Below are 12,043 nucleotides of genomic sequence, written 5' to 3'. Positions count from 1 at the left end.
GCGGCAATCACAGCTCCTAGTCGCTTTGGATAAGTCTCTATGAGCTTGCCACATCTTACCACTGGGGTTTTTGCCCATTCCTCCTTGCAAAACTGCTCCAGACTTGTGAACAGCAATCTTTAAGTCTAGATTTCCTATTGGATTGAGGTCTGGGCTTTGACTAGGCCATTCCAACACATTTACATGTTTCCCCTTAAACCACTCAAGTGTTGCTTTAGCAGTGTGTTTGGGGTCATTGTCCTGCTGGAAGGTGAACCTCCATCCTAGCCTCAAATCACGCACAGAGTTGTACAGGTATTGCTCAAGAATATCCCTGTATTTAGCACCAACCATCTTTCCCTCAACTCTGACCAGTTTCCCAGTCCCGGCTGCTGAAAAACATCCCCACGGCATGATGCTGCCACCACCATATTTCACTGTGGGATGGTGTTCTTTGGGTGATGTGATGTGTTGGGTTTGCGCCAGACATAGCGTTTTCTTTGATGGCCGAAAAGTTAAATTTTAGTCTCGCCAGATCAGAGCACCTTCCTCCATACATTTTGGGAGTCTCCCACATGCCTTTTCGCAAACTCAAAATGTGGCATTTTGTTTTTTGCTGAAAGTAATGGCTTTCTTCTGGCCACTCTGCCATAAAGCCCAACTCTATGGAGCGTTCAGCTTATTGTCGTCCTATGTATAGATACTCCAGTCTCTGCTGTGGAATTCTGCAGCTCCTCCAGGGTTACCGTTGGTCTCTGTGCTGCCTCTCTGATTAATGCCCTCCTTGCCCAGCCCGTGAGTTTTGGTGGGCGGCCGTCTCTTGGCAGGTTCCTTGGTCTTCATGGCAGTGTTTGGTTAGTGGTGCCTCTTGCTTAGGCGTTGCAGTCTCTGGGGCCTTTCAAAAAAGGTGTGTATATGTAATGACAGATCATGTGACACTTAGATTGCACAAAGGTGGACATCATTTCACTAATTATGTGACTTCTGAAGGTAATTGGTTGCACCAGAGCTTTTTATGGGCTTCATAACAAGGGGGGTGAATACATACGCACATGCCAATTTTCTAAAAAAAATAGTTGTATGTATATATTTTTCTCATTTCACTTCACCAGCTTAGACTATTGTGTTCTGATCCATAACATAAAATTAAGGTTAATAAAACATTGAACTTAAGGCTCTAATGTAGCAAAATAGGTAAAAAAAATAAAAAACAAAAAGTCAAGGGGTGAATACTTTTGCAAGGCCCTGTATGCTTGCATGAATAGTTATTTATATCTGGATGAATGTTAGAGTGTCTCAATGAATGGTACACAGATCAGCCAAAATATTAAAACCACCTGCCTAATATCGTGCAGGTCCCGCTTGTGCTGCCAAAACAGCTATGATGCATTGAGGCATGGGCTCCATAAAGACATTTGAACATTTCCAGTGTTATCTGGCACCAAGATGTGCAAAGCATATTCTTTAAGTACTGCAAGTTTAAAGGTAGGGTCTCCGTGGATCAGATTTGTTGTTCCAGCCCCCCTACAGATGCTCAATTGGATTGAGACAAGATCTGGTGGATTTGGAGATTAAGGCAACATCTTGAACTCTTTGTCATGTTCCTAAAACCCTTCCTTAACAATCATATCAGTGTGGTAGGGTGCATCATCCTGTTAAAAGAGGCCAGGGTTGTATGCGGTCTGCAACAATCTCTAGGTAGGTGGTACATTATTATTATTAGTAGTAGTAGTAGTAGTATTTATATAGCGTCAACTAATTCCGCAGCACTTTACAACATTACAGTACATGTCAAAGTAACATCCACATGAATGCCAGGACCCAAGGTTTCCCAGCAGAACATTGCCCCAGAGGATATCACTGCCTCTGCCAGCCTGCCTTCTTCCTAGAGTGCATCCTGCTGCCATCTCTTCCCCAAGTAAAAGACGCACATGGACCAATCCCTCCAACTAAACTAAAAGAAAATGTCCATTATACCAGACAACCTTCTTCCATTGCTCCATGGTCCAGTTCTGATGCTTACATCCCCACTGAGATGGGCTTTCAGTGGTGGACATGGGCCATGATGGGCACACTGACCAATCTGCAGCTATGCAGCCCGCACTGTGTGTTCTGACACCTTTCTATCATGGCCAGCATTATTTGTTCTGGCAATTTTTAAAGATAAAGTAGCTATTCAGACGGGCTAGCCTTCATTCATGTGCATTAATGAGCCTTGGGCGCTCATGACCTTGAGGCAGGTTGATTGGTTGTACTTCCTTGCACCACTTAGTAGGTACTAATCACTGTATACTGGAAGCATCCCATTAAACTTTTTTTGAATGCTTGTGTATTTAAATACGTTTTTGCAAGTGGAGAGTTATTAATAGGCCTACCTATGCAAACAGAGTAGCAAACACACCATAGCATACAGATGCCTTCTAAGCAAGCACATTATCATTTATTCATAAATTACAAATTGGTTTTATCAGGCCCTTCTTCATCTTTTGTCACTGTTTAAATTATGTATGTCAATTAATTGTTGGCAATTATCCTCATTCTGTAATTGTAAAGCATTGCAGAATATGTTGTTGCTATATAAATGCTAATGCTAATAATAGAGACACAAGCCTAAAACTTACCACTGCCTGAAAGGTATTGGTAAAGGTGGCTATAAAATTACCTCTCCAAAACAAGAGCATAATTCCCAGATTTTACTAGTAACATGACGTAAAGTCATGATTTTATTAAAGACACGGAGGCGAGTATTATGCATAACTCTTTCTTTATTTCCTCAGCAGCAAAGATAGAGGAATATAAATATTATCAAAAATGAAAGAAAAAACTGTACAGGCACAACAGGCAGCCAATCACATAATAGAGGAAGTAGCTATATAAGTCCTGTGTCTCCCACAATCCCCCTCTTTCTTGCGAAAACCGAAGACCAGGTAAGATGAACGATGTCCCACTTGATCCAAACAGGAAAACGGGAAACAAAGCGATAACTTCAAGCTAAAAAAGATAGAAAAATATGGTAATTTCCAAACTCAAAACTGTAGACTTACCAAACATAACCGTGAGGAGTCATACATAAAAACTGGATTCTGAAATAGAAAATATATAAAATTAGAAACCAGCATAAAACGTTCAAAATCATCCAAAACATGATAAAAATTCATGACATAAATACATGATCCAAATACAGACCTAATTGGAAACATACCTGCATAGTATCGAAGCATCTTCTATCCCAAATCCACACCGGGAGGGTGGGAGGGAATAATACTCGCCTCCGTGTCTTTAATAAAATCATGACTTTACGTCATGTTACTAGTAAAATCTGGGAATTTTATTAAAGACACGGAGGCTCATATTATGCAAGTTCAAAGCTGTGCTATCACCTGAGATGCAATGTGTTCAATTGGTCTGAAATAGAAATCCCTGAAGGTTGATTCTCGGGACCAGTCCGCTGCTCGCATGATGTCCTCCAGACGGCAACCAACTGTGGATGCCTTCGAGGCCATAGCACCTCGAACAGAATGAGGTGTAAAGATAGACGTGTCTATACCCGCCAGGGATAAAAGCCAACGAATCCAACGCGCTAGCGTCGGTGTCGAAACTGGCCGATGAGGAGCCTTATAGGAAATGAATAGGGGATGTCGGTCAGACGAACGCAACGTTCGCGTAGCATCCAGATAGGCCTTCAAACAATCCACCGGACAGAGTGCCGGACATACCGAGAATCTAGGATATACGAAGGATTTGGATGCTGACTTAGTCCTCCTAGATATGTTGAAAGTAACGCCTTCAGGAGTAAACACGAAGGCACCCCAGTCAAGAGCCCTGACATCGGAGACTCTCTTACAAGAGATCAGGCAAAGCAGCATAACCATCTTGGAGGATAGCTGCTTAAGGGTCAAGTCATGGTTAGGATACCACGCCGACAGGAACCGCAACATTATGTTGACGTCCCAAAAGGCCGAAAAACGCGACCTAGGCGGACGGACGAGGCGAATACCCTTGAGAAGGCGGCATACAAAAGGATGTTTGCCGACGGGTAAACCTTCCAAACCGCCGTGACCGGCAGATATGGCCGAGCGAAAAACATTGATAGTTCTGTACGCCCTGCCCGAGTCGAACAGGGCTGTGAGAAACTCCAAGATCAAATGGAGAGGGGCAGATACGGGATCCATTGCCCGTTCCATGCACCAACCAGACCAAGACTTCCATGCAGCTCGGTAAGCTGATCGCGTGCCCGGAGCCCAGGCGTTATCGAGGAGCAAGAGAGTCGTCTGTGGAACGTCAGGGACAACCCAGCGTCCCCTGAAAGGAACCACGCTACCAGGGGCAACTGGTGCTGTAATACCAATTCGTGTGAGTTCCCATCCGGATCCAGAAGGAGGTCCTGAAAGTTCGGTAATAGACAAGGGAAGTCTATGGACAACTCAATCAGTCGAGGGAACCACGGACGGGATCTCCACAGAGGGGTGATCAGAGCCAGACAGCAGTCGTGACGAACCAGCTTCGAGATTGTGCGAGCAATCATGTTGAATGGAGGAAAGGCATACAGGCGGCCCGGCGGCCATTCCTGAAGAAAGGCATCCGTCGCCACAGCCGCCGGGTCCGGCCTCCAACTGTAGAACTTCGGCAACTGAGTGTTCAGGCGAGAGGTGAATAGGTCCATCTCGAATCGCCCCCACAACCCGGTTAGGCTTTGGAAGACCGAGGCGTGCAAGCGCCAGTCTCCCGAGTCTCTTAAATGTCTGGAGTTCCAATCCGCACCCGAATTGTCCAGACCCGGAATATGTTCCGCCGTCACCGCAACGTTGTTGAAAAGGCAGAACTGCCAAAAATCCTTCGCCAAGAGAGCCAACATCCTGGACTTGGTGCCGCCCAGGTGATTTATGTACCGGACCGCCGATACGTTGTCCAACTTGAGGAGAACGCAACAGTTCGCCTTTCCAGGGGTAAGGCTGCGAATCGCAAAGGCTCCTGCCAGAAGTTCTAGGCAGTTGATGTGCAACGACTTCTCTGTGTCGGACCATCTGCCTCCTGTGGAAACGTTGCGACAACGAGCCCCCCAGCCGTGCAAGCTGGCATCTGATTCTATGATCACGTCCGGAATGGAACCAAAAATCGCCCTTCCGTTCCAGGCTTCCATGTGTGCTAGCCACCATACCAGCTCGTCTCTGGATTCCTCGTCCAGACATATCCGAGACTCGTAGGAGTGACCCGAACGTAGGTGCGACCCTTTGAGCCACTGGAGAGCCCGGTAATGCAAAGGGCCTGGGAATATCGCCTGAATGGAGGAGGCCAATAGGCCGATGATCCTTGCCAACTGCCGAACCGATAAGTCCGAAGCACGAAGAGCTCGACGAAGCTCCTTCTGGGATGGCTTTTATCTTGGATTCCGGCAAGTACAGGAACTGCCGTACGGAATCCACCTGGAACCCCAAAAACTCCATAGACTGGGCGGGGGTCAGGACCGACTTGTCCCAGTTGATCAGAAAACCTAGGTTCTGTAAGAGATTGACCGTCCAGTCCAAATGCAGTCTCAGGCATTCCAACGATTGGGACATGATTAGGATGTCGTCCAGGTAAATAATCAGCCGAACCCCTCGGGTACGGAGGTACGACACCACCGGCTTCATTACTTTGGTGAAACACCAAGGGGCCGAGGAGAGACCGAACGGCAGGCATGTAAAACGCCAACGCCGTCCGTGCCAGGTGAAGTGTAAGTAGTCCTGGACTCTACTGCTATTGGAACCGTGAAGTACGCGTACTTCAGGTCCAACTTGGCCATCCAATCCGACTGTCTCAGGAGGTCTCTGAGACAATTAATGCCTTCCATCTGAAAATGTTGGTAGCGTAGGAAGGCGTTGAGAGGGCGAAGATTTATCACTGGGCGGACTCCGCCCCCTTTCTTGGGCACTAGGAAGAGATTGCTCGTAAAGCCTGGAGTGGCGAACGGCAATTCTTCGATGGCGCCTTTCGAGAACATCTCCTCGACTTCCGCGGAGATCACCGCGTCCTGCTCCTGTGGGAGAGACAATTCCCTGGGGGCATACATTTGAACAGGCAGGGAGACAAAATCTAGTTGATAACCTTTTACGCATTGTAGAACCCAAGCATCTGAGGTTATATCTGCCCACCTTAGGTAGAATAAAACCAGCCTCCCCGCCACCCGAACCTGATCGAGAGGGGAAGAAAGGGTACTCACCATAAGGGCGTCTGCCCGAAGACGCACCATGGGGGTATCTGGAGCCCCACGATCTCCCTCTTGCCGGAAAGAAGGGAGGCGTTTTCGGATCTTGGAACCCTCGGGAGGGGAAAAAGGAACCTCTGGCGGCACGGAACGAGCCTCGGAAACCACGGCCGGGTGGACGGTTCCTGCTACGCCCGGCCCCTCCGAAAACCTTGGGTGCGAATACGCGCTTCATATTTGCCTGCGCCTTGTCGATCGCCGTAAATGTTTTGACATAGGACCCCATGTCCTTTACGAAGGATGTGCCGAACAACATCCCCTCAGCGGCTGAATCAGGTTCAGCTACGGTCATAGCGGCCAGTTTAGGGTAAATTTTTAATAGAATTGCCTTGCGTCTCTCGGAAGACATGGCCGTGTTAGCATTCCCTATAAGGCATATAGCCCGCTGGACCCACCCGATGGCCACATCGACATCCAAAACAGAGTCACCAGTACGAGCGGCATCAAGAAGCTCATATAGTTTTGACAGGGGGCCCAGCGTGTCTAGGATCTTGTCTTGGCACCCTTTCAGGGAGTGATCAAGACCCTTCTTAGGTTTCCATCCAGACTTATTTAAAAATTGGGCAATTTGAGGGTCAACGTCTGGGGTCTTACAGGCAGCGCCAGGGAGGGAAGGTCGTGGGCATTCGGCACGCAATTTATTGCGGCCTTCCTTGGACAGAGGTGTGCGTATTCTCTTAGCCACATATTGGGCGATATGGTCCGGAGGGACCCATTCAGCAGACCGCGGGTGACGTAGGTCGTCCGGGTCAAACAGGGGGTTACCCTGTGGGTCTAAAAGCCCTTTATTATCATCCCCAGCGGGGCCTGGCACTTTTCCTCGGGGGTTGGCAGAGGACCCAGAAGGGGTTACACCCGTAGGGGGTTGATCCTCGCCTGACTCGCCCTCAACATAGGAGTCATACTCCATAATATCGGAATCATCTTCCACACTCCGGTCGGGATCCGACCCATCATCGAGGGCTCTAGCCCGTTTGCACAATCTAGCCTTTTTAGCCGGGCAAGGGGCTCTTGTGCGCGTGGGATGCAGCGCTATCTGCGACCGCCATAGGCGTGTCAGTCATGGCAGGCAAAGCCTGCATCGAGAAGTGGGAGCCGACATGTCTAGACTTTGCCTTCGCCTTACGGGCACCCGGCACAGTTTGGGCAGGGGAAGGGGACCCCACACCCTGGGGGTTAGGGGTAGCCATGGAAGGCAAAAACACAGAGTGGAGTGACTGGGTAAAGGAGGATGAGACAGCCTCCATAGCAGAGGCAATAGCCTTTTGAAGGGAGGAAGCCATAGTAGCCTCTAATAAGGCCTGGAACTCCTGAGAGGCCATAGCACCCTCAGGGTTATCTGTTGGGAAGTCCCAAGGGGGGTCAGTAGGCCCATCCTTACTATCCTGCATAATGAGGCACTTATACAAAAAACGGGCACTAATATAATCCGAAAAGGAAACACTAGAAAAAATGGGTTGATTAACCCAGCAGAACAGAATATAAGCAAAAGACCTGATCGTTGGTGTAGCAGGGGAACCTGGAGAAGGACAGGGACCGACCGCACGGCAGAACAGGGTGATGCGAGTGACCGCCCAAAATGGCCGCCGCACGTGTCTGAGTGCGCTCGCGGACCGGCTCCCGGCGGGGGAAGGGGCGCGTGCACCTACCCGCACGGGCAGCCCACGAGAACTACAAGTAAACATCACAAAACACAATGTAATGAGTAGGAGAGCTCAAGTAAGATACTTAGCTGTCTGAGGAAGCAGCAAAGAAAGAGGGGGATTGTGGGAGACACAGGACTTATATAGCTACTTCCTCTATTATGTGATTGGCTGCCTGTTATGCCTGTACAGTTTTTTCTTTCATTTTTGATAATATTTATATTCCTCTATCTTTGCTGCTGAGGAAATAAAGAAAGAGTTATGCATAATATGAGCCTCCGTGTCTTTAATAAAATCCTATTTTTCATCTGAAAATCCCAAATTCAGGAGATCATGAGAGAAACTCCCTTAGTAAATTTAGATGTACACCTTATTGATACTAGTATAGTACTCAATTGTAGAATTAAAAAAAATAACCCATGGTGTCATCTCTAAACTGGGTTGCATCAAGTAATAATAAATCTCTAAAAAACACCAAAATTTCACCAGGGAGTGTTTTTTACATAATCCTGCTGGTTTTTAACTAAGGCGTTTCAAAAAATTATTGAGCTAGGCTGTTGTAGTATCTCTGCAGACAGGGAATTACTTACATAACTTCTCTCGAGCACTAATAACTAGATTAACACAAAAGTATCAAACAGAGATACAGACCAGTGGCAGAACTACTGCTGGTGCAGTCGGTGCAGCTGCACCAGGGCCTGCACACTTTGGGGGCTCATCGGGTGGCCCGTGCACTTCAGTGGCGGATCCAGGGGGGGGGCAACAGGGCCCCCCCAAACACACACTTCCGCACAAACACTGCCCCCCACACACATACACACATTGCCCCACACACACTGCCACCCACACACACACTGCACACCCATAGACACATTGCCCCCCACACACATACACACATTGCCCCAAACACACACGGCCTCCCCATACACACAGTGCCCCACACACACTGCTGCCCCCCAATACACACATTGCCCCACACACACACGACCCCACACATACATACAGTGCCCCACACACACATACAGTGCCCCCATATACACACTGCCTCACACACACATACAGTGCTCCCCAAAAACACACTGCCCTCCCATACACACAATGCCACCCATACACACGTACACTGCCCACATACACACACACATACAGTGCCCCCCATACACACACATACAGTGCCCCCCATTCACACACTGTCCCACACACACATCCCCAAACACACATGCAGTGCCCCCATACACACACTGCCCCACACACACATACAATGTCCCCCATACACACACTGCCCAACACACACATACACTGCAAGCCTCACACACATTGCCCCCTCACATACACACTGCACCGCTCACACACACACACACATACACAGCAACCCTGACATACACTGCCGCCCTCACGCACTCACACACACACTTCACCGCTCACACACACACACACACTGAACCTATGCCCTATATCCCAGCAGATCCCAGGTAAGTTGTCAAATTGCTCTTAAATGGTTTGACTACTTACTGTGGGATGGGATCCTGGCACCATAACTACTACACTGAGCTGTAGTGGTTATTGTGCCTGGATTATTTCTTTAAATAATCTTCAAGTGCCCCTCCCAAGATCAGGCTCTAGATCCGCCACTGGTGCACTTAGGGCCAAAAATGGTATTCAGGAGCCCAGTCAACACTGCAGCCCTTTAACAGCGCAACTAGGACCCTTTGATGATGTTAACACTCGGAGGTCACTTCCTTCCAAAGAACACAGAGTCACATGGGATGGAAGTGAAGGGGAGCAGTGTGGGAGAACTGACTCCAAACATCCTCAGCCAGTTGACTGGACTGCAGGAAAATTACCACCCAGCACCCAAAAGGTAGGAAACAGAAGGGTGGCTAAAAAATGTCTTCATTTTGAATGTATGCCTGTGCGTCTGTATCTGTGTGGATGTGTGTCAGTGTCTATCTGTGTGTCAATATGTGCCCCTGTGTATCTGTTTATCTGTATGTGCATTTGCATGTGTGTCATTGTGTGACTGTAAATCTGCATGTGTGTCATTATGTGTCTGTATATTTTGTGTTAGTGTCTGTGTAAACGAAAAATTTACATACAGTAGTTGCTAAAGTTTATAAAATAAAACAAATAGTCAAAGTGAAGCTATTAAGGTGGATAAACCTATAACACTAAATGGGCTGCAGAATAAAAAAAGACTGAAAAATAGTTTATTAAAGGTATATTAAACTAGGAATAAAAAAATATAGGATATATTTTATAGGACATATAGGATTATCGACACACATACAATAAAAGGTGAGTAAAATGTTGATTGACAAATGTGAGTGGTAAATGGAGGTGGCCGTGGGCTAAAAGAAAGGAGAAAAAACCTTATAGCAGAAGTATTAGGAACTAAAATATTAGATAAGACTAAAGCCCCAATTGATTCACCCTCCTAACTACTCAAATAAAGAAGGGGAAAAGCGATGGGGAATATAATATAAATTTACAACTATATTCGCCTAGAGATACCAATGGGTGGGAAATAATCCCACTACTCTTGAGTGTATACCAGGGAATAGTTACATCCCTAAAGAAGTCCCTATGACTACCTTGGCGCACCAAGGGCAGAGGATGCACATACAAAAACCTATATCTGCTGCTGCTCTAAAGAAGGGTTTGTCCCCCAGTATTGCAACATCAATCCTATCACAAAGAGCCAGGCTTTACGCTCTATAAAAGGTGAGAATCCTATCATTTGTTTACACTGTATTATACTTACCTGTACCTATTAGACTAAGAGCTTTCTGCTTGTCTTTTTTTATTCTCTTTTTTGAGTATACCTCAGTGAACAATAGAAGAGTGAACAATAGAAGAGGTTCTGATTTGAGCCTGTCCCAAATTGGCTCTATCCTATGTGAGTGTATCCAATATATAATTATACACTCATTTACTGTATTAAAAGATTTTTATTATAGCACTTTATCACTAGATATCCCCATAAAGGGGTAAGTACATTTACTTACTAGCTCACCACTGTTTAGACTGGTGGCGGCTTGTGCCACACAGTCCAAATGTTGATAACCTAGGAATAAGGGGAAGAACAAAAGTGAAGAAGATAAGAGGTTTGAAATACAATAAAAATAAGCTAGATATGAATTAAAACAATAGAATGAAAAATAAAAGTAATATTAATAAAATAAATAATAATAATACATATTAAAGATAAACAATATGAGAGGAAAAATAGGCAAATACAACCAGCAAAAAAAATAGAGAAAGCAAAGTGAAAATGAACTTCAATTAAATATCAAATGAATATTCCATGGTGTCATTTACTTACATTTTTTTTTATTACATAGCTATTTCCTTTTATGTAGTTGCTGTACTTAAGCCTAGTCACTTGTCATTTAGGCATTGTAAATTACTAGTGTATTATAATAAGTGTAACATTAGTATAATACAGAGCCTAACACATTATTACACATTTATTATTACATATTATGATTAAAAATCTCTTCTCAGGTTGCAAATCCATAGTTTCGTCTACGGCTTTATACCAGCTGTTTCTGTATAGCAATATCATGGCAAGCATTGACAGAGATTGAGAGATTGATATATGTTTCTTATTGTGTTACAGGGACAGACGATGGCAATACTATTCATGTCAAAAAAACTAAAATTGCAAAGAAATCAGCAGTCATAGCCAGAACTATATTCCATTCTGATTGAATAAAGGTTGTGTTCAAGAATCAGTTTAACTAATCAATAATATTTATTAGCAACATAGACAATATAAAAATCAAATGTTTGTAATTTAATAAAAAGGTTTCAGAAAGTGCAATCACTGTCATTATTTTTGCAGAATTTAGAATGTTATCATACACTTGAATAAGTGAAAAAACAACAAAAACAACAACAACAAAAACAACAACAACAAAAAAAAACCTCAGGCACTCACTGTGATCACTTCCAGGCAGATTTATTGCAACGTTTCGACCTGTAACCAGGTCTTTATCAAGCTTGATAAAGACCTGGTTACAGGTCGAAACGTTGCAATAAGTAGAAACCCTAACTTCAATAAATCTAAGATAAAAAGTGGAACTATAATAATAATAGTACTAGGGAAGAGTGGACAGTAAAGACAGTAAATCAAATACCCGATACATAAATTATTAAATTGTCCATTACACTCTACTCC

The 12,043-nt window shown here is 45.3% G+C and overlaps 1 protein-coding gene across 1 annotated transcript in view; it reads left to right on the top strand.

The window, feature by feature from the left end:
• LOC134600922 (hemagglutinin/amebocyte aggregation factor-like) overlaps positions 1 to 11,594 on the top strand; it is a 45,142-nt gene extending 33,548 nt beyond the window's left edge. Inside the window, exon 5 of the mRNA XM_063445309.1 lies at positions 11,483 to 11,594. Coding sequence (XP_063301379.1) covers positions 11,483 to 11,522 — 40 coding nt within the window. The 3' untranslated portion in view covers positions 11,523 to 11,594. The remainder of the gene's footprint in view (positions 1 to 11,482) is intronic.
• The last annotated feature ends 449 nt before the right edge of the window (positions 11,595 to 12,043 follow it).

This window comes from Pelobates fuscus, chromosome 3, assembly GCF_036172605.1.
Source record: "Pelobates fuscus isolate aPelFus1 chromosome 3, aPelFus1.pri, whole genome shotgun sequence".
NCBI classification, from domain to species: domain Eukaryota; kingdom Metazoa; phylum Chordata; class Amphibia; order Anura; family Pelobatidae; genus Pelobates; species Pelobates fuscus.
This window is presented reverse-complemented; position numbering and strand designations above follow the sequence as displayed.